A 23,817-nucleotide genomic window follows, 5' to 3' on the forward strand; every position below is an offset into this window, starting at 1 on the left:
AAGTCATCATGGCTCAACACAGTTTGACTATATCCAGTCTTCACTGTCCTTCTTGTCCCTGGAACAAGCTCCCCACAGAAGTGGTCATGTCACCAAGCTGGTCAGAGTACAAGGAGCATCTGGACAGTGTTCATAAGTCCTATGATTTCATTTTAGGTAGTCTTGAGAGGAGCAGGGAGTTGGACTTAATGATCCTTATGGGTCTTTCCCAACTTGAAATATTCTGTGATTCTATGACTAGGGTTCCAAGGTCCATGGCAGCCCAAAACATTCTCTTCTGCACCCAAATATTTTGCAGGATATATTTATTCTTACTTTGGTCTCACTTTTCTCAATCATGAATTCATTGGCAGAGCTAAGATAAGTTAAGAATTTTATGTGGAGCAAACAGAATGTAATCAACCTAGGGGATCCTCCAAGGTAGAAAATTCCAGGGTTTTAAGTATGGAATGTTGAGATTAATTAAGTGAAAAGTCAAACTATGCCCCTACCTAATGCAGTACTGAGACAAAAGGTTCCCAGAGTTAGGTGCTGCAGAGCCACAAACAAACACTTATTCCCTCTTTAAGTTGCAAATTTGCCCACTGTTGTAAATTGACTTTGAAAAACTTTGATGAGGGATTTCCAGACCTACACCGAGCTCCTTCTCCTCTTTGTTCACTCAATCAATTTCTGGTGCACTGCAGAAAAGGATACAATCAGTGACTCGGCCTCCCTGGATGTGCCCATGTTGAGAGAAGTGCAGCTGGATGAACTTGCCAAAGCGGCTGGAGTTGTTGTTATAAACTGTCTTGGCATTTCCAAAGGCCTCCAGAATGGGGCTGTAGAAACAAGGCAATGAAGATATGATTAGTGATGGGATACCATTAAAACGAGTCTTTTGACATTTGCAGGCTGTGTTCTGCCACGAGAGATTTATTTGTTACAGCACCAGCCTGGACAAGCAGGAAGAGCTCAAGGGGAAGGAAGGATGGCAAGAGTAATTTAACACACTGCTAGATAAATTTTAAACCTTTGGGACTGCAGTTAATTAAATAAGTCTCCAGTCTGTATGGGCAGCTGGTGCTCACACTGTCCCCACCAGTGTGGCTTGAGGAAATGAAAGGTGGCAAGAGCCAGCCAGGCTGTGTCCTCAACACAGCACATCCCATGAATACAAGTGTACTTTTTCAAGGATTTTCAGAAGCATCAGACATATATGGCAAGCACTCTGCAGCTTTAAACCACATACTTCTATATTCATTCTACCTTTTTTCCTTCTGCCTTTGATAAACCATCTCTTAAAATTACAGGCAAACATCTTCAAACTAACAAACAGTAATAAAACAATTTGTTTGGTACTTAAATTTGATACTGGAACACACAAGCCCTTGTTACCTAAATCTTGCTTAGGCTGATATAAGCTACATGGTTTCCAAGTAGAGGGACTATACACACACTATAGATTTGGAAATTACATTCTAAGAGAGTATCATCATCCACTTCAGGGCAAAAAAAAAAAGGGCAAAAAAATATAACACCAAACATCAGACCAGCCATAAATTGAAGAATTTTGTCTGCTGCCCACCTTCCCATCTTCAGGAAAAACAGTTAAAATGCTTGGTACTTGCTTCTCAGAACAGTACAAGGGAAAAGCCTAAACCACTCAAACTGACACACAGAATCCAGGATTAAAATATTCATTTCTGCAATTAAGCCAATTCTAAAATAATCTGAAGGGCTGACAAGCAAGGAATCACAGAGATGCTACAAGAACAGCCTGTATGTTTTCATGTCTAATTTTAAAACATACATAGTTTTAAACAAAAATTATTGCTGTTATAACCCTGAGAAATACTGGCTTTTAAACATTTCCACAGATCTATTGTGCAGTCCCACTGGATACTGGGGCAGATATGGGATTATTCACAAGTTAGTAAATACAGCATAAAAAATAACCACAACTAGAGATACCTTGGAGTTTGCAGAAGGCTTCAGGCCCTGCAAGTGTTAGCTAAGGGAGAGCTGTGCTTAAGGAAATAGATAACAACCTTCAGGAAAATCCAGGCAGTATTCTCCTAACACCTCTTGAAACAATCACTTTCAAGTAACAAGGATAGAAATTAAAATTCCTCTCTTATAACACACAACAATCATTGAAATGCCAGTTAGAGAAATCTGAGTGCACAGATCAGGAAAGTTTCTTGCCCTGGAGAATCTGAACTCCAAGACCCACACCTCTGAAACAAGTATGCAAATAAGGACATCGCACAGAAATATCCACACCACTGCCATGAATCAACAAAATCAACGGGGACAGAGAGGAAAAGGGACAGCAGGGTTATGTTATATGACCACCACAGATGCAATGAGAGTACAGGAGCCAGCTAGCCAATCTTTGTGGCTCCAAATCATGTTAAATTATATAAGAAAAGCACAAGGATATATCTTTATAGTTCAGTTTGGCAATGGGCTCACACACAAGTGCAAAGTCTTTCAGGCTTAGGGGGGGAAATAAGCAGGAGGGTGTCTGAGCAGTTGCAAGGCAGAGGGTGGGGTGAGCTGGTTCAGCCAGGAATGAGGGCAGGGGGCCTGGCCTGTGCCAGCAGCACATCACAGTGTGGCACCTGAGGCAGAAGTGCACTGCAAGGTGGAGCAGCACATCAGGAAGGTGATGCTGGCTGCTCGCTGCATGTGGGCAGGATGCACTCCAGCATTCAAAATAATGGGAACCAGTTTCAGTAGGGCAGCAGAAAGAGAAGTCTGGAGTTCAGAAATACTGCACCATATGCAGCTCAGGATTCAGATGCACAGTTGAAGACAGAAAGATTTGAAGACTTGGGGGGTGAATAGCAGGAAAGGTGGTTATGCTGTCAGCAGTGGCACCCAACATGGAGAAGGGAGCTTCAGAGTGAGCAAGCAAGAAAAAAAGCTGAAAGTTAGAAGAATTTTTAATGAACTGATGGATATTTTCAAGAAAGGAGACAAAATCAACAGTACCAAATGAGTTTTGAGAGCCTGATTTGTGAGAAATACACCAAGCTGGAAGTTCCAACACAAGCAAATTATAGAAAGCTGATGAACACTTTGTTTGCAATCAACTGTATGAAACTAAGAAAGAATCCAGTGTTGTTCCTTGGGATGTGCTGGGCTGCAAGCATGAAAATCTACCATAAGTGAACCTGAGGAGGGCCAATGTCAGAGCAAGTGCAGCTGAACTCCAAACACATGAGGCAGGGTCCATAGGGGAGGCAGCAGCTTCTGGGTCTGGGCCAGGCCTTCAGCTTCTTGTCTTCAAAGAAAAGGTGACAAATCAGATTCTATTGCATTCACATTGCAATAGTTCATGTAGCACTAGAGATGCACACAGAACAGGTTGTGGTCACTAACTTCACTCCAGCTCACAGCTGTGGCATCTTACAGACTCAGGGATCACCTACCCAGCATCATAAGCTCTCTGGATCACTGTCACGTTATCACTTCACTGCTAAGAGTGCTTGAGCCTTCTAAGCCGCTTGCTTTAAAGCAGATTTTGCAGATCTTAAGTCATGACTGTACTGCCTCTTCAGAGCTTTCTCCAATTTGCCTCCATGCCTGCTAAGACCTGCACACCTGCAAAGGATAAACCATGCAACAACAGTCTCTGGAACACCAGGTCCAAGGGCAGCAGCCCTTCTGCTCAAGGCTGCTCTGCTTTATAAGGACCAAAAACCTACAATGCTCTCACAGCTGCCTCCTCTGGAGCTTTCTGCCACTATCACAGGCTCCATCTGGGACTAATCTGCAGCCTCAGCCTTGACAGTACCAAACTGCAGGACTGCCAGCAAGGTCCTTCAGCCACAGGCAAGACAGTCTGGGAAATTCTAATGTAATTTGTTTAATATAATTCAGGTATTAAGGAAAACAAGGACACAAACAACAAAACAGATGTATCTTTCCTGCCTCTTCCCCAGCCTTACCTGATGACAAACACCTACTGTCCTCCATTTCTTAGCCTCAGCTTTCTTATATACCTCAGGTTACACTCACTCCCTCGAAATTTCCCCCAGCAAATTTCACAGCACCAGACCCTGGGGTCACACTGCTTCTCTCTGTCATTCTTTGCTTCCTTATTTTCTCTGCTGCTCTTTGCCTCTTATTAGTTTTCCTCAGCCACACTTTTCTTCTTCAGGTTTTGCAGATACTTCTTCCCTTCATCTCTCTGTTCCAGCGTAGGTCACCTGGGGGCTATGGTCCCTCAGGGGTGCAGGACCTCTTCTGGCATTAAGCATTTTCCCTGAAACGTGTCTCCATTCCTTCACTGCTGCCAGCTTCTCTCTCAAACACATTTGATTCAGGCACTTCCCTGCCTGCCTGATGCCTCATCAGGGTTTAGGTGGGTGGTGGTTGTTCCCTGGTGCCAGCTCCCATGGATGGTTCTCCATGAAATCACTTGCCATGACAGCAGGAGAGCTGACAGGTTGCCCACGGGACTCCAGAGGACAAGACAAACCAGCAGCCTGAAACACAGAGAGGCTGGGGGAAAGCAGGGGCTCATGGAGGAAAACAGGAGTCAGAGAATGACAGAGACTGTGAGGACAGCTACAGTCGAGAGCTAGAGCATTAATTCTCCAGCTTAGGAGACACATCCCACACTGCTGTTGGAAAGAAGCCTAATCCATCCATGGACAGCTGGGAGAGCAGCCAAGGTGAGGCATCCCGGCAGGATGGCAACCTTCGTGTTTCCCTGATGTGACATCATTCAGGTCTGTGATCCTCTCTACCCGGTCTGGCTTCATCCCTGCCCAGAAGGCAGAGGCCCCCAAAGGCAGGGCCCCCCAAAGGCAGGGCCCTCCAAAGGCAGGGCCCCCCGAAGGCAGGCTGACCCAGCACTCTGGGTGCCCACGAGGGTGACTGTACCTGCTTTCCAGGATGGCTTCTTCCACGTGAGTGCTCTTCTCAGAAACAGGGGCCCCAAGGGAGGTCTGGCTCATGGCTGACAGGAATTTCAAGAGCAACTTGGTGCTCTCAGTCTTTCCAGCTCCACTTTCTCCACTGTTAAGAAAAAACATACATTTCATTCACAAATCCAGGACAGACAGAGCTGATGACCATCCTACCCGCGGCACAGAAGTGATCTCTAGGAACAAACAGGTGACATCGCCGCTGTGACAAGCAGGGATCAGGCAAAGGCAGGGAGGGTGCTGTGGGTACTCAGGCAGATGTCAATGCAAATGGAACAGCAGGAGCAAGGCGTGTGATGCAGCCATGGAGTAGCTGGTTGTCCATCTCTAACCTGATGAGAACACACTGGCTGTCATGACGCTTCCACAAGCAGCAGTAGCACTCGTTAGCGGTGGCGAAGATGTGGGGAGGCAGCTCACCCAGGCGGTGCTGTCTGTACAGCTCCATGGCATCCACACCGTACAGACCAGGGATGGCTCTGTAGGGATTTACTGATGCCAGGATGGAGCCAATGTTTGTCTACGGGGAAAAAACAAAACACAGAAAGGAAATGAAGCAAGCTCCTGGGGAGAAAAAAAAATCACAACAAAGCCAGACCCTGAAATAAGTCATGGTGAAGGAGAAAGCCTAAATAAGGACACTGAGCTTCAGCAGAGAGCTGCACAGTTTGGCAAAGATGTCAAACCCCAGAGAAGGAGCTGTACAGCTGGGTATGGATGGGGTAATCTGAATTCTGCTGTTTTATAATATAACATTCTTATATTATGTTATATTATTTATAATATAACATTCTTATTCCCGTTGTCCTTGTTAAATTAAGCTGACACAATTTAAAAACATGAAGCCATCTTCATACCCAGCTACTTTGCACTGTGCTTGAAGCTGAGCAGCAGAGCCAGGACTTAAGGAGTCAGGAGATACCTTCAATGCCACAGTCCTAAGCAAAGGGGGCTTGGCAGGGTTCAAGAACCTCCTGAACAGAGTTGGAACACAAACACACACACTACACACATGTGCAAAGAACCACTAAAGCATATCATTTTTCTTCTGCTGAAAAAATACTGTTTGGGGCAGCTTAAATCATTTGGTAAACCAAATCAAAATTGACAGCTGAAGATAAAGCTCTAGATTTCAAGTCAAAACATTTTTGTATTTTCTAAATATTTTATTTTGAAAATATTTATTTTGAAAATCTCACAGTCCAAAAAAAGAGGTAGCAAGATTTAAAATAAAATACCCAGACAACAACATTGAATTACAAATGTATTATTTTGTGCAGTGAGAAGGAAATTAATTTTGTTTTTTGGGGCATGACTTTTTCGGTTCAGCCAACCAGCTCAAATCCAGTTATTCTCAGAGCTGCAGTTCAGAGCAATGGTGCCACCTCTCTCCTAATGATTGCTTTGTAATATGGTCAACATCCATGCTGCTGGTGTGATGGCCAACCTCACAGGAACATCTTGGACTCCAGGAATACCCATTCTCAGCAGACATGGCCAAATAAACACTTAGATTGCTGCAGGAGATGCCAAGCTTTGTGGTCAGGGACAACATCTAGCATTAGTTCCAAACCATGAACTAACTACAAGTCACCCATCAGATATAAAAGCATTTGAATGTACCTACTGGAGAAGCTGTAAATTAAACACAAGGAAGACTCATCAGGCCAAATGAAATCTGAGCCTATAGCAATGCCAAGCTCTGAAGCCAGACTGATAAGATGCTGTAGTCACCAAAATATTTAAAATTCATTTATTAAAGCAGCACTCAGAGATCACTGTGGGAGGGAAAATCACCTAGGCCAAACTGCATTAGCAGTATAAACACACTATCATGGATCAGCTCCTGAGGATCCTCTGACAGGGACCTTTGTGGGCAGAAATAGAATTAATTGGTAATGAAAGCAATAAGAAGCAATGATCTTTGGCCAGAGAGGTGGAGAGAGAGAGAGAGAGAGAGAGGAAAGCATTGGGTGTCAAAACATGAACTGGGGAAAAGAATTGCACAGGCAGCAGAGGAACAGGCATGGCATTGCCAAGAGACTACAAGACATTTCTATGTCCTTCTGTCCTTCACAGCATCTGTTCTTCTCAGATGTTTCAGTCTGCATTTTCCATTGTAGTTTCACTAGGAACAGAGCTCCTTTCCAGAGAACTTCTGGAAAGTCCTTTCTAAAACTTCTTCCAGTACAGCCATCTCTTTCAAAGGTGTTCCTAGAAAACTTCTCCAGCACCCAGTTGCAGTCTCCTCATCACATGCATTCCCTTATAGACAATTTCTATCCCTAATTTTTAATGGCAGTAAAACCATGTACATACCAGCTACTCTATCAGCAAAGTAATTGCCCCCACAGAACTCTCCAGAGCAGGACAAGCCACATGTGGCAAGTCTACTTCTCAGGACAATAGATCCTACTTGGATGGTTAGGCATAGCTTTGCTATTGCTAAGGACAGCACAAAATGTGGCAGTACAGCCCCTGGCTCATTTCTGCATCACTCTCATTATGTTTGGGCTACTTTTATTAAGATATACAGGAATTGTAAGAATGAAGAGGAAAAATGCAGGCTGTTGTTGTGCTCACATAATTCCCTTCAACAGTTGGGTAGAACTTGAATAGTATTTATCTGGAAAACAAAAGGTACTGTTGAGCTTGTTGCTGTAGTAAATTAATTATGGGTGCCAGAGCAGTCTAGATATACTGCTACCTACACTCCCTGATCAGAAAGAATCCCCTTTAGGAGCTCATGGTGGGGTTAATAATCCTACACTGAGGGGTTCTTCCCAGCGCTGAGCATGTTACAGAGGTCAGATCCCCTCATACATCTCCAAAAATTTCAGACCTGAGATGCACATCTGAGATTCATGCACTATGCAAAGCCAAAAAAAGAGGTGTAAAAGGTGTTAAACTTTAACAGCTTTATGCACAGATGGAGAAGGCACAGAACTAATGCTGAATAAGAGAAGGAATGACACATCAGAGCTAGATGAAAGGCTTAAGGAGGTATGGCTGCTATGACACTGCTGGTGTTATGGCATTTCTGGTACCAGGCACAAACTGAAAAGGAAGAGAATCCTGCATTGCATTTTAAGGTGGGAGGAAGAAGAAACAGGAGAAATATACCCAAATGGGTCAAAAGCTGCACAAACACATAGCATGTGTCAAACACAGCACAAGAGGAGCAGCAAGGATATGGGCCATCAAAATAATGTGTGCGCATGGCTACTGTCACAGGTCACAAGGCTGTGTTGACAGAGAGGCAAAGGTGTCTACAGAAAAAAAGAAAAAGAAAAAAGAAAAAAGAATTTACAGTCTCCTCTGCATCCAGTGCAGGAGGTGGTTCAGAAACAGGGTCACTTGACTGATAATTTACTGGAATACAGGTGCATATGGTTTGGTTGCCTTGATAACGGTTGCTATGCAACACAGAGATTTTCATTTTTTCTGTCATATTCTGAAAAATCTGTGTGCACATAGTATGGACAAGCAAGGTAAGACAGTCTTTGCAATCTATCTTCCTTGTTCTCTCCAAATCTTAGCAGAGCACTGCCATCCCAGCAGTTCAGGAATGTCTTGTCCCAGGTGTGCTTTTCCTCACAAGTCCCTTTCCTAATACCTGTCTCCTTCCTGAGAGGGAAATCAGGAGATGCTGTGAGTATTCATTCATCTGTGCAAGGAGAGCAGAGCAATCAAAAAAACCCAAAAGGTACAACTGCATGTAAAAGCAGAAGAGTTGGGCAACAGGTTTGCATTCCTAGTTTTGTTAGGCAGTATCTTCATCTGTCTGGATCAGGGGGATACTCAGCAACCTCCTGTGTACATTGCATCTTCCAGTCTGCTTGGCCTTATAAACCATGGAACAGCCATAATGGGGAACCTGGGGAATGTGAATGACAACTCTTCAAACATGGATGTTCACAGAGGATACAGAGCTGTGCAGTTACCACAAAGCTCAGAGGTGAACATTCATGTTTTGGAAGCTCCTCCATAGAGGCAAAGAGGCCCCTCTGATAAGGGTAGGATCTCACAGGGATGATGGAGCTGGCAAGGCAGGAAATCCCCTCCAATTCCTATCCTCAAGAGACAAGGATAACATCAGTACTTCACATGCAAAGTGGCAGCCCTGAAGCTAAACAAAAACCATTAAGGCAAAAGGGAAGAGCACTTACATAGATGTTACCCTGCTGGTAGCGCTGGTGAAGGTTGAGCAGGATGGCAGCTTCATGCAGATCTCCCAGCATGGACATGTCTTCCACCCCATCAATGCTGGTCTGGTGCATGGGTAAGACCTTTTCTCTGGACAGGGTGGCTTTGGGGTACTGGAACACCTGGAAGAATGGGGAGAAGGACAAATAGTCTAATGACACCATGGTCTGATTTCCTACCAGAAATGTGCACCTTTATATTTTTGCATTGGAAAAGGAAATTAAGACATAGATCTGCTCCCTACTTTTACAGTCACTCTTCCCTTCCTGTTCCTATATATTTGAGCCCTCTGGCCAGAAACTATACAGCATACTCCCTTCTTTTGCTACACAGTCAATCTCTCACTTTCACCACTGATGGGGACAAATCAACACAAGGTTACTTAATTTCCCCTTAACAGAAGCAGGGCACCAGCCTCCAGCTGCTAGGCTAGACAGGTATTAAACATTGCACTCATGAGTGTGAATAATGATGGCAGGCGCTCCCAAGAGACCAGGAACAGTCTTTCACAAAAAACACAGGTGAGATCATGTCTCTGACCGTGGGGAAGTAGAGGAAAAGCTAATTCACATTGCAAGTTTGGCCCTGCACTCTCCATAGCAGCAGCCAGAGAGCATCTGGAAGAGTTTGTCATCTCAAGAGCAAAGGAAAGCAAAGCACATGAGAAGCCAAATAAAGTAGTGACATTCTCTCTGTGTGATGACACGTATGTGTATGATACAGCTTTCAAAATATTTGTACAATGACACCTATTAACTTCTATCACTGCTCTAGGAAGTGCTCATCTCTGTGCAGTTGCACTCATCTTGTTTCAATTGTAGCATCCTTCTTCCTGCTAAAGCTTTCTCCTCCTCAATAACCCACTCTTCAGTTATCAGGTCATCTCCTTCATTCCCTTGAGATTATGTGACTGTTCCCCTCCACCACATGCACATCCCAGCCCTCCCTTCCTCCTCCTCAAGCACGATGCTGGCATTTCACGCAAGTTATTTCAGTTGCTTCCCACTCTTGGATTCAGCCCTGTGCCATCTCCCACCCAGCATCCAAAGCTGTGCTAGATGGTAAGACCCAAAGGGAGACAGATGGGAGACTTCATACAGGCATCCTGGAGAAGGAAACCTGGTCCACAGTAACCCCTCCAAAGAATCCTGTGCTTTTTCTCCTCTCCCAGGGCTCTGGTCTCTGCCTCATTTCCATCCCTGCTTGTCAGCCCTCCTGAGTGCCAGGGAGAATCTGATGGGTCCCACAGAGAACCAGCTCTAATCTGTAGCATTGCTCTAAGTGGTTTCTCCTGCCCACCTCCTTGGATGCTCAGGCTGCTGTCTGTGCTGGGGAGAGGCCGTCCCTGCAGCTGCAGGCTGCAGACAGAATGAGGTCACCCAGCCCCCTGCAGCAAGCCACCCCTGCCAGTCCCTGGCAGGGCGCTCACAGCTGCAGCAACTGCAGGTGCTCACCCCCAGGGCTCTGAGCTGCACCCTGCCACTGCAGGGCAGCAGTAACCCAGCACAGCATCCCCTACAAACCACCACGATGCACAACCACAAGAGCAGCTCTATTCTGGGAGGGAGCTGGGGAGGAGAAGCCGGCTCAGTCTCTCAGGTATGTTTGCCCCATTTCCCACCAGTCACACCTGTGTGACAAGGACCACTCGGCCTCTTCCACTGGCAGGCTTCTTCAGAGCCCACTTCTTTCACCAGCCAGGAATTTTGTGTATTTTTTTCAAAAAATTCCACAAATTTCAAAAATTCAATTTCAATTTTTTAAAAAGAAAATTCAAAAATTTCAAAATTTTTTCAAAAAATTTTGTGTATTTTTTATTTTTTTTCAAAAATACACAGTTCACGTTCATGATCAGTGTAAAACAAAGCCCAGTCCTGCAAAAAGGCTCTCTCCAGGCCTCTCCACACCAGTTCTGCTCCTGGGGGTCAGAGAGGTCTGACTGCCAGCAGAAGGACCCTCACTCTGCAAGCATGACCCTAAAAAAAGTAAAACTTTTTTTTTCTTCTTCAGAGCGGAGACCTCAGGCACTTTCACAAGAAAACTGAGGGAGCAGAAAGGGAGAATGGGTCTATTAAATTCAGGAGAGAGTACAAGCTGCAGATGTACAACATCTGGACTCTCAGGAACAAAATCAGTACAGCACTTTCAAACCAGGAGGCAGCAAAGGACCCTGGCTCTCTCTTGTCCGCTGACTTACACAAAATTTGGAAAAGGACAAGTAAAAAACAATATGATGTGATCTTCCCTTATATCTGCCTGGTACTTACTCATCTACCACTGCTCTGTCAGCACTTGCAGCCATTTGGACCAGAAGAGAAACATTAAGAAAACATTTAGACAAAAAGCTGAGTGGACAAGTGTCCTAAAAGATACCAGGAGCTGGCAGTACCTGTGCCCAGAGGCTGCCATGCACAAAAAGTGATGGGTCAGAGCTCATTTCCTTGTTCTTGATGACAACATGGGAGGAAATGGAACTCTGAAGAGGAGCAAGAGTCCTAAATACACAGGTAAATTATTAGTAGGGCTTAGAAAATCACCTGTTATACCGGTCTTGAGCCACTTGATTGGGGCCTTCAGTCCCACTGAGGTTTGGGATGTGATGGCTCTGTGTCCTGGAAGACACTTGTGACATGTGGGAGAGTTTTCAGGTCTTCCCTGGCACTGGAAGAAAGCTGACTTTTCATTTGTTCTCTGCCCTCCAGGGGCAGAATCTCTGTATCACCAACAGGCTGCAAGTATCATCCATGCTCCTGGACACAGACTCATGTCCCAAGACTGTCAAAGTGACTTTCTTCAAGGAGCTCAGAGGTTTGAGACACAAACAGGATGACGCTGCACCCTCAGAGTCCCAGTAAGGAAGCTTTGTTACCCCACTGCTCACTCCTGGACGCCTCCAGCAATCTGCCAGGAGAGCAATTTCAAAGATCCTCCCCCATCATCCTGTTCCAGGAAGGGTATGCCAGGCTGGTGTTCAGCACTACTGAGCTGAATATGACAGCTGATTTTTCCTGAAGCAAGTAAGAACTCAGGCAAACTGATCTCTCAGCAAAGTTACCCCCAGGATATCTCTTTTTTAACAAGCTAATATATAAAACACAAAGTTATAGGTGTTAATCAGATAAAGTTAAAGCAGATCTTTATTTTTGGGAAGGAAAATAATCAGCTTTCAGTCTAACAGGCACCTCACAGCCAAAGATTTCTACTTTCTTACCAGTGATAAACTCAATTTGCCTCAGATTTAGCCCAAAGTGAGGGTAAAATGACCATGACTCTCTCCAAGGCCCTGCAATGGTCAGGAATAAAGCAAAATCTGGGCAGCAAACAAGCCAAGATGAGGCTTGCCAGTGCTGCTCACTAGGCTCAGCAAGGGAGAAATGATTCCTTTTCAAACTCAATTCCATCCATTAGTGCCATCCTGAGCACATAGCAAAGCTCCCACCTGGCATCCAAGTTATATTTATCCATAAAGCATTTGGCTGCTTTGTCTGGATCAGGCTTTCCAATCTTGTGTTTCACAAGCAAAGCTCCTCCTTTCCTCCCAGGAAGTCACATTTCTGATGGATTTACTGCTTGAGGTGTTTTTAAGGAAGTGAAAACAAATGACAAAAGCTTTGAAGCATGCCTGGACTTCTTACCTCAGAGCTGCAAGATCTGCAGGGATGCTGGGCCACAGCAAACATGAGGACAACCAGATTTGGGGGTGCTAAAAATCAGAGGGATCAAGTGCCCCATCCAACCCAATCGAAGACATCAGAGTTCTCACCCGGGGTAGGAGTGCCAGGCCCTCCCAGAGGTATGAAGCAATGGATGTGGCAGGTGAGGGAAGCACACAGGACAGCTCTTGTGGGTGGCACTGAATAAAGAAAGCCCTTTAATGATCACCATGGGCTTTTACTCCATGAGCCATAAAGCACATGCTCCTCCAGCCTAGTGATTTCTTGTTTCATGGAAGACAAAAACCCAAAACCAGCTTTTTTTTTTTTTTTTTTTTTTTTACACCTGTAAGCCACCAAGCATTATCCTGAGCATATTTTCCAGCATACAAGGCACAGGCTGGAGGTGGACAGACAGCTCTAAAGTGGGATTTCTGGTGTCCTTTCAGAGGTGCCAGGTGGGTTTGAAAGATTTTAGAAGGCCACGGCAGCATGTCAGAAGAGACAGAACTGGGAAAGTCACAGAAGTACTGTCACCAGTTTTTGTCCCTCTGGAGACTGCTGCACTACCTGTGATCCCTTAAAATGTGTTAGTGATATCCAGCACTCCCAAAACAAGTCAATTCCTCAAGAAGGGGTCTAAGAGACTACAGTAATCAGATTAAAAAATCTCTGTTTGTTGGGGAATGGGGAATTTCCATCTCGGAGAAACAAATCTGGCTCTTTATAAAAGAATGATGACTTAAATCTCTCAAGGCAAGACTGAAAAACATGACAGTCCTACCACTGACTCCTCAAACCAGGGTTCTATATCCCCTTTCCCTCTGTGCCCTCCTTTGTTTGCCAGGTAAGAGGCTGAAGAAAACCTGTCCATTTTTCTGTAACAAAGCAGCCACCTGCAGGGCCCATTCACCAGAACAGCTGAGCAGGTCTAATTGCTCACTGCTGGAGGGCACAGTCCTGCCCATTCATTTCCCCATCCTCCTCCCAGCCCAGGCACCAGTCTGACTCACTCAGAACCTCCCTGAAGGCTGTGGATAGTTTTCCCAGGGTTAGCCAGGCGAGCTGACTCACTGAGGACCTGGATGATCCCCAGAGGTCTCTTCCTACCAATATTATTCCATGAGTACTGCACCAGGGAACCACAAGGAGCACAGGGCTGGAAATCAGGCAGGAAAGGAGCTTGTTCTTATCCCTGTTGGAGAGCTCGGCTCTCAGGGGAGCTTGGCTGCCTTGCTGAGCTGTCCTGTGCATCTCTGCAGCCTTTACACACTGACTGGCACAGGGAGCCCACTGCCACATGCCCCTGGACCAAGGGCTGACAGCAAAAGCTGCTGAAGCAGCTGGTGGTGAGCACAAGCACCCCTAGAGTGGCACAGCTTGGCAGGAAGGGCTGCTTGGTTATTGGAGCTGCCTCCTTCCAGGAGCATTTAGCCAATATAATGATTTTGTTAGGCTGTTAATGCAACTCCTTCAAAGATGGCACAAGGGAAACCAAGAAAAGTGAGGTAGGCAGAGAAATGAAGAGAACAAGATGAACAATCTTCTCTTTTTAACATTTGCTAGATCTTTGGTGTAACAGAGCCAGGTCACTTCTCAGAGAGATTTGCAGCATTTCCATTGATAAATTTCAACATGGTGGTCATGCAAAACCAAGAAGTCCACCTTACAGCTTGGCATAGGGTATAAACTCATGCAAACTTCACTTACCATGCCATAATCTGAGGTGAAGAGAACATTTCCATTGGCACACAAGCCAACAGTGCATGGCTGCAGCTGGTCCTGCTCCTGTAGCCATACCCTGGCACCCTGCAAAAACCAGAAGACATCCCATTAGAAAGAACTGGAGCCTGTGAGATCTGCACCCAAGGAAAGCTGGGGGAAGCTGCAGTATTCAGAGGCTACTTTCAAGCTACAGCTGCTTAAAATATTTAAGTAAGTTCTACTGACATTTTCAGAGAAATTGGGTTTGTTTTTTCCTTATGTAACACGAGCGGAAGAAAAAGCAGTTTTAATGAGCTTCATGCAGAAACTAAAGTAAGGAAAGACCAATTTTTATAGAAAGTGTCATGGAAAGATACCAACACATAGAATAGTTGGTTTGACTGTCTAAATATTTTAAAACTCGGAATAGCCGGTCATTAAAAGCCATGCTATAATAATAGAAAATATAAATAAAGCATGTTTACAATGTAAACAATACACCCACGCATCATTGTAAGTCAAAATGCTTCCACAAATCACCAGCTAAGAGGATTTCACAGAGCTTTGTTTGCAAACTGTGGCAAGAGTTTCCTTTGGTAAATGACATGACCTGAGTGTTTCTCTGATGTATATATACACTGATGTATACACGATGGTCCTTATGCCTGATGTATAAATGCACTGGTGTTTATATCTGGTTTTATATATCATGTCTCACATACATTACAGCATCTTAAACTTCTCCATGTCTCTCAAGACAAGCCTGAGCACAAACCCAGATTTCTGGCACACACATGCAAGGATCTGCAGGACAGGTAGATCTCATAGCTTGCCTACCAAAATAGTAGGGAGAACAAGTTTGCTGGATTGGCCTCTTCTTCCTGTGGGACCTGGTACAAGGGAAAGAACAGGAGCACGAAGGCAGATCAGGGCATGACCTGCAATTACAGAGCTAAGCATGAAGTCACACCACACTTCAGTTATTGCAAACTAATCACTTCCATGTCTTCCCATAGAAATCACATAAACTCTGCTTAGATAAATATTGAGAAAAATCCAAAGTGCTCAACTGTTGAGTAACATTAGGGCCATTCTGCCTTTCATCGATTCATAGACTGACTTTCTTCCTATTTTTTTATGCCCCTAAATTATTGATTGTGAGCTTTAAGCCCTTCCTACCCTCTTAATCCCATCAGCACCATTAGCTCTTTGCTTGTAGGCTTAATATGTTTGAAGAAATTGAATAGTGTTTCTTTATTACATTATACAAAATGTGAAACACTAATTCTATTTTTAATGATTTGTTTTTAGTTTAGGTGGTTTTTTTTTAACTGCTTAAGTCACTCTAAACACTTTAGTACCCTGGACTTTCTTTGCTGTAGGAGATACATCTATAGGCCAATCTCCAGTTCTCCCAATAAAAGATCTGGATTTAATGACATTAAAAAGGTGTACATAATTCTAGCTTTACTGCTGTGCTCTACCTGTACTGCTGTGCTCTGGTCTAGAGTTTCAAGCAGATTAATCTCCCCTCACCAAGTGAATGAAAAGCACCATTGCATCTGATCAGCACCTAAACCCATGGATGGTCTGCAGAGATCATCCTGGCCAGTGAACAACAGCAATAGAAAAAACCGGAATCTTACATTACAGATTTGAGATCCCAGAGCACTGCTGTGGACAGTACATCACACACAGATTTTGAGCAACTATACAGAGGATTTGTTACATCCTCTGGGATTTTCCAAAACTCTGGATGCTTGAAATAAAGTGTCTTGAGGCATCTGGGCAAGACATTGCTGTTGAGAAATCATCAATTTCCCAAATCACATTCTGACTAGTGTGCATAAACATATGCACATCAACATGTGTTTAAAGATTTTTTTGCTATTTTCACCAGACTCCTATTACCACCATGGTAGAAAGCAAAGAGTCAGAAAACAGGAAGGTTGTGTCTCCAAACAGTGGGATGAAAGCAAGCCATTTATAAGACACTAAGTGTAAACATCCCCAAGAGTGCATTTCAATGCCTTCAGACACCAGTAACCCAGGGTGGCAGGGATGAGAGCCTGAGGCAACGGCAGCTTAATCAGAAGACAAGACTGCATCCTGCCATGCACACTGTGCCCCAGTGCCAGAGCACACACACCCTGTGTATGGCAGTGTGCCACCATCACAGCACCCTACACACTCTGCTCCTGGAGACCAGGGGTGCCCAGGTTACACAGACTTCCCACTCCCTGAGCTCAGAAATTAACTTGGAGCTACAGGCAGTTGATAATCTGACACAGAAGAGACAATCCATGGGCGTGAACACTGTTATTTAATAGGTACCACTCAGAAGGGAAAAAGGGAGATAGGCAATGGGATCACTCAGCTATCTTCAACACAGAAATTACCTAAAAGTCCAGACTGATTCAGACCCCTTTTCCAGAAGTCCATGTGCAAAAGTATTAACAAATACTCCTCCAAAGAGCCACAGCTCTTTTGTACAACACCACACAAGCTTATGGCAGGTCCTTCTGTGAGCTGCTAAGGAATAGAAGGTAACATGCTGAAACTCCCAGGCCCTGCGATATTCCAGCTGCCCAGAGTGACTTACTTCAGTTTACTCTGATGTTATAGCTCTTTGTACAACAGCAATTGCCTCTGCACAGCAGAGTGACTGCACCCAGTTATGCTGTTTCCAAAAGGAATATTGTGCTGAGACAGCCAGAAAAGGAACCACAGAGCAAATAATTATTGTAACTTCTGCCCAGCATAGCCATAGCCCCATTTCCTGAAAGGCAGAGTTTGTTTTAGTGCATCTCCTTCCACCAGCCCCTTTTTCTAAACATGAAATTCCCCAAGGAGCCTTGACTAAATACGGGAGCAGATGGTGGCACCAAAGAGACTGCTCCACTTTACTCCCCTCTCCCCCAATGCCACACATCTCATTGATCAGTTGATAAGATTAAATTGAGCAGAAAACTTCCAAAAACTGCCAGGCAGCAAGGCTGAACTTCCATAGGAGAAGCAAGGTCAGTAGGACTGAGCAGTGCCCAGCAGCGATGTGCCAGCTCTGGGGGGCCCCAGCTCCCACAAGCACCATGATGGGAAACCCTGCTCTTCTAGGACAAGAATGAAAACCCTTCAATTGCCATTCTGGGATACAAAAGGTCCATCCTCACCCACAAACAAAACAGTTTAACAAAATGAAGCAACGAGCAATCACCAATTTGAGAACACCTTAAGACAGAGGAGGAACAGCAGTGATGATTTTGTGTAACCACTTTCCATCAAATAAAGCTGGCTGAATACTGATCATACAGTTAACTCAAGCCCCTTATATAATGAGCTCATCCTCACCCAATTAGTCTTTTACTCGGAGTTTATTAAGTTGGTCTGCTGCTTTGGTTTTAAAGGGAACAAGAGCAGGAACAGAAAGGAAGAATAAAACAGTAATGTGCCAGTTCCTATATTGAGGGCAGGTCACTCAGCTGTTAAACAAACTCTGAGACCAACATCCTCATTCCTATGGCCTAAGTAACAATCTGTCCATGAACTTGCCTTGCCACAAAGTGCATAGCAAAGCACAATCCTGAAAAGTGATCTTGTACCACGGGGTTGTAATTTGGAAAATAAAGTTGCTTGCGTACACAGAGCAGTGTTTCATCAGTACTGGCCCATGGTCACACCATCATGCCTTCCTCTGTGGACAGTAAACTCTAAGATGTCCTGTCTCAGTTCAAATAACACAGGGCACTAGACTCAGAAATAAATAACATTTCCTGCTATTCATGATATCAAAATTCAATTGAAGCCACAGATTTCTTGGCCTTCTATGCCTTTTTTTTTTTTAAGAGTGACTGAAACTGGAAGTTCTCCCTTGCATTCACATGCCTGTATCTGATCTCAGGAGATGCAGTATGGTGTGTCAGCAGGGAAAGAATAAGGGAGATCCAGGGAATGGGCAGAGAGGCAGAAAGGCAGCACACAGCCCTGACTGCAGCAGGAAGGCATCCACACATTAGAGTGTGTAGCCAGCAGCTACATCCTCATCAGTTATCAGCTGTTAAAGGCAGCAAGGTAAGCTCCAGAGCACAAGACACAAAACTCTGCACATGCAGGTGCCTTGGCCTCTCCAGGGCCTCCCAGCCCTGCAGGAGATCCATTCAGGGACTGACATGAGAAAGCATTCCACAGCTGTATCACTCTTCAGAAACAAGTCTTCCTATTCTGTTCTCCTTACTCCGTGTTCTGGACTACCCTTGAATCTTCATGTTTTCCCAGGATGTCCTCTGTCTTCTGGGAACTGCTTCTTCCCAGGCACAAGCAAGAATGAGCTGTCCCAGCTGAACTTCAGGACACAGCAGGGCTGCCCCTCTCTGAGTGCACTTAGACATCCCACTCCTCCTTGTGCACAAACCTACACAACTGCCAGGAGGGGCTAAACCAGGCTGGCTGCATCAATTTGCCAGGGTTATTCAGAGAGGAAACATGGTTTTGTTTGAAAGACACCTTTCAGTGTGTGAAAGGAGCATACAATTGTCTGCTTTTTCCAGTACAGGATGTTTTTAATGTTTTCTTTGTGTTTGAACTTGACTGTCTCGGTCTCCAGATCTACCTACAAACACAATACTACAAGAGGTTCTTGCAGTGCCTTCCTTGATGTAGGTAATTATACCAAATCAACCCTTCTGCAAAGGGCAGGGATGTCTCAAAAATGTACACCCCTGCACTGAGAGTCTGAGACAAAAACCTCAGAGGGTGCAACAAGTTTTCAACTACAAGTACCACACACATAACTTACCTTTGTCCTCCTAGCACACTGAGGCTGTTCAGTGGGTATTGGGCATCCAAGCCTTGTATTTCTCCTGGCAATGGATCCATATGCTCCTAGGCTTAGGAAAGGCTCTCCTGGCAGCACAGTGCTGAGCCAGCTCTTTTCCCAGCCTCAGTGGGCTTTGTGGCTGCAAACCACGAGGCAGAGACTGGGCCAGAAAGGCCCTTGCAATTCAGACAAAGCCGGAATCAGGTTTCAATAAATGCACTTTCCAAGAGATTGATCTGGATGATCATGAATAAGTGATAGGACAAATATAAAGAGCCTTAGCTAATGGATGTAAGATTGGTGGGGAGGGGGAGTCCCAGGCAGCCTAGCCCCATATGGTAAGGAATGCAACTGTGCTGTTTTTCTGACGGCAGGCTGAAGTGAAGCCATGGGCTGTATCTGATCAGCAAAATTGGGACCAGCTCCTGGAAGGGAGGGGCAGCTCAGAGACCACAGGTAAGAGAGACAGAAGCACCAGCTCAGTCAGCAGCAGTCAGCACGGAGCATGTCCCTCAGCTGGCAAGAGGGACAATACCTGCAACAGCAGTAGGGATAACAGAAACTAAAGTCTACTCCTTGTCAGGCATGAGGGAGACACACTGCAGAGCAAAAAGGTGCTGAGTTGTACCTGTCTGGTCCCACAATTCCCACACAGCAGCTCACTGAGCTCGGGCAGCCCCTGCAAGCCAGCAGGGCTCAGAGCTGGGCACAAACTGCAGCCATGGGTCCTGCTACTGCAGAGCTGCAGCCTAAGCTGAGCCCATGACTCACTCTAGTTCTGCCAATTAGCAGCCCCATTCCTCACTAATTAAGGAGCAGAGCCCTCAGTCTGCCAGCAGCTTTGCAGAATAGCAGTATCAGGAAAAGGTTTGTGCATTTTAAATAATCTAAGAGCACTAAGAGTGTCGTTTCTGGTCACTGATGTATATGCACTGCCTCCCACTCCCCTTTTGCCTCCCCCTCCCATCTGTTCTGTTCCTGTCTCCTCCCTCAGTTAGGCTGCTGCACAGCTTCTCACTCTCCAGAACATCTCCAAATATTTCCCAGGAAATGCCTGGTTCATGGAGGTAATTCCTAATCTTCTCAAAGAAGCAGCCACACACCACAGGAACCACACAAACTGCCTGTCATGGGAAGGGAGAGAATGAGCTGTTTTACACATACTTCAGAGCTGCCCTTTGCCATGAGCACAAGGTGCACACAAAGGAGGCAGGTGTGAATCCTTCCAGACTCCACTGCACACTCTCTCCAAGCTCAGTTTAAGATGAGCTGCCCCGTGCAATTCCGCCATGGGCAGTGGAGTCACTCTCCTTCTCAGATGAAGTAATAGTCCTACAGAATTTGCAACCATCTGAAAAATTCTCACTAGTCTTGAAAATTCATACTGAATTTCATTATGTTCATAAAAGTAAACACCACTTCCATGCCTTCATGACAAGCTCTTCCCAGCCTAAGACTTCAATTAGGAACTGAATTAAAATGAGTTGTTCCCTAAACACATTAATCACCTGGGTATCTACAGATGTGTATTCCCTGTCACATCACAGCAGCACTGGCTTTCCTACATCCCTTCTGTAGCCCTGAAAGAAAGGAGGTAATGAAGCATCTGCTAAAGCCCAGCCTGGCCCTTGCAAAACTTCCCCTGACCAGCCTGCAGCTCAAAACTGAGCAAGTAAAAGGTATTCCTGCCCTGCTCTCAACTTGGGCAGTGCTTCTCAAAGAAGCCTCTCCCACTTGCCACCAAATACATAGTGAGGTGGCTTCCTTGCAGTTCCCTCCCTCTCTCAAAGTCAGCCAATGGCTTCAAGGGTGAGGCTGGGCTGATGGACCGTTGAGAAGTCTTCGAGGTCCACAGAATGGAGCTCAGGGCCTCAGGAAGCCACAAGGATACAGTGGTCTGTCACTGGGCAGCCCCAGTGCCACATGTTTTGTAAAAATCTCAAACAAGAGCCCTGAAACAGTATTTCTTCTGTAATGCTTATTATGCACAATTTGGGATTACGCCCAATATCTTTTTGCATCTTGCCACATCCTTGACTTCCCCTACCTTGTGGAGTTCCACCATCTACTCACACATTATACAGAAACGTATGTTTTTAAACCAGTCTCATCACTGTGAAACACAAAATCCCTTTTTCTTGCAGAGGTAGAGACACAGAGGAATTCAATCCACCTTCTCTGTCTCATCCATTATTTTCTGCTCTTTTGCCATGTCTCCCCCTATTTGTCATTTCACTAATAAAGTAATCTCAGGTTTTTAAACTCTTCATGTGAGACATTTTCCTGGTGTTTGCTCGTCCTCTGTGTCCTTCCTTCAAATACCACTCAGAAAGCAAGTGGGGTGCCTCTGAGCTGGGATGCACTGTCAGTCAATCTGAAATAAGAGTGGAAGTAGGGCAAAATGGGGCGAATAACCCATGTAAGAAAGAAGGTGGGAGACAGGAAAGACAGAAGAGTCTGTTTCACTCTTTTCTAAAATCACTGGCTACAAAGACATGTGCTAGCAGCAGCATCCAACTACTAGATGTGGATGGCAACATTGGGAGTTATCATAGAATCACAGAATAAGTTGAGTTGGAGGGAGCCTGCAAAGATTATAAAGTCCAACTCCTGGCCCTGCACAGGACCAAGAGTCACACCATGTGCTCCAGAGTATTGTCCAAACACTTCCTGAACTCTGGCAGGCTTGGTGCTGTGGTGATGGAGACATACAGAAGTTTCTAATAAACATCCCTGGAAAGCACCCATCTTGCATCACATTGTGATGCTGAAGTGCTTTCAGTAAATGGAAAGGACATAAAATATTTTAAAAATCAACAGGTCCAAGAGTTCCCAGAGATCTGTCCAATAAAGTTTCTCAACATTTGCTATTAGTTTTTTTATAAGTCTGGTAATGCTGAGGAAATTCCAAGAGATTGAAAGAGTCAGAGCCTAAATAGCAGTGATAGCAGGATTATCCCTAGCAACCGTGGGTTGCTTAGTCTGAGAATCCAAGGGAAAATACAGAGGTTTTGCTCTCTGCTGTTCCATCTTAAGAATACTCTGGCTTTAACTGCTGTCCAGTGCCAGTTAACATGGGGAAAGAAGTCTAGCGAAAAAGGCTTCCTCTTCCTTAGCATCCAAGCACACGAGATAAATAGGACCATGATTGATTCTCGTGGTGTTGCCCATGTAGAACACAGAATTTCAGTAAAAGTCAGCTCTTGAGGAGCAAACAGCAGCAAAGGGATCTCAAAACTGTTGTAATGGATGGGGAAAATCACTACTAATTGAGGGAGTTTCCAACAAATGTCTTGCAGTGACAGGGTCAGAATATTGTGTATTCTCACCAAGGACCTAAAATCTAAAGTAATTCTGACAGTACTAGCAGATGCCAACATCTGGCAGATAAGTAAGTCCCCACACGGATGTGACCATCCGAGCAGTGTGGATTCCACAGTCCCCTGTTAGAACAAAACAGGATTAAAGTACAGCCAAACAGAAAGGTCATCATCAGGAGAGAAGGAATGCAAGGAGTACTTCAAACAGAGGAATGTCTTCTGGAAAATCACAGACCCAAAGAGGATTGCAAATTGCTGAGCAGAAACTCCCAGGACATTTGGTTGCAACAAGAGTTGATGCATGTCTGGGATGTATAAACAGGAGTAAGGAAGTTTACTGCTTACTTATGCTTTGAGGTGTGAGAAAGAAGCCCTTCCAGAGACAACATAAAAGGCTTAGTCATTTTTGCTATTCAGAAAGATCCCTTGTAGTGCAAAAGTATTTGTGAAGATGTTAATGTCATTATGTGGATTTGCCAGAGCTAGGGCTGACCTATCTAGCCCAGACAGTGATAGTGGGGGGATTAGAGCAGCATGTGGCCCAGCATGGGCTGCAAACCTCATCTGTGTCCCTGCAGCCTCAACTGACTCAACCCTGCTGAGAGGGCATGACAGACAGTAGCACTGAGACCCCTCTCTGCTACCTGCTGGCTCACCTTTGCCACCAACCCAGAGGCAACCTGGTGCCAGAAAATCATTTTTTGCAGACAGAGAAGTTATTTGGGACAAAGCGACTCTCATGAAGCAGAAGAAAAGTAGGACCCGAAAACGGATGGATCTGCCAGACACTTCAGAAATGAAGCAGGATTTATTTTAAAACAAGGTTGTGTAACCACTTGAAGAAACTGCAAAAAAGCAAGAGATCCTCCAGAAATAAGAAGCCCTTCTAGAAAGTGTGATTCAGCCAAATCTTCACCATTGGTTCAAGATGCAATTAACAGGAATAAACAGCACTAATACACCCCCCATCATCCTAATCCTAATTTCCACTTTCTCATCAAATAGACTGATGACTGGACCTGTGAGAAGCCCCACTACCAGTTCAGTTGCTGTGATAATTATTGCACTTGTATGACAGGACCTCTCAGTCCCCTGGGCACGGCGCCAAGTGATGCATAACAGGCCCTCCATAGGTGTTTTTCCTGAGACTTGGCTCTACATCACTGCTGAACTGTGGGTGATCTCAGATGGAAATGAGG

The 23,817-nt window shown here is 45.0% G+C and overlaps 1 protein-coding gene across 1 annotated transcript in view; it reads right to left on the reverse strand.

The window, feature by feature from the left end:
• LOC115905878 (unconventional myosin-X-like) overlaps positions 1–23,817 on the reverse strand; it is an 89,517-nt gene that overhangs the window by 60,829 nt on the left and 4,871 nt on the right. The window contains exons 2-6 of the mRNA XM_030952575.1: positions 14,492–14,590; positions 9,092–9,250; positions 5,255–5,442; positions 4,879–5,013; positions 697–821 (exon numbers count right to left, since the gene is read on the reverse strand). Coding sequence (XP_030808435.1) covers positions 697–821; positions 4,879–5,013; positions 5,255–5,442; positions 9,092–9,250; positions 14,492–14,590 — 706 coding nt within the window. The remainder of the gene's footprint in view (positions 1–696; positions 822–4,878; positions 5,014–5,254; positions 5,443–9,091; positions 9,251–14,491; positions 14,591–23,817) is intronic.

The sequence above is a fragment of the Camarhynchus parvulus genome, chromosome 7 (assembly GCF_901933205.1).
Source record: "Camarhynchus parvulus chromosome 7, STF_HiC, whole genome shotgun sequence".
Taxonomy (NCBI): domain Eukaryota; kingdom Metazoa; phylum Chordata; class Aves; order Passeriformes; family Thraupidae; genus Camarhynchus; species Camarhynchus parvulus.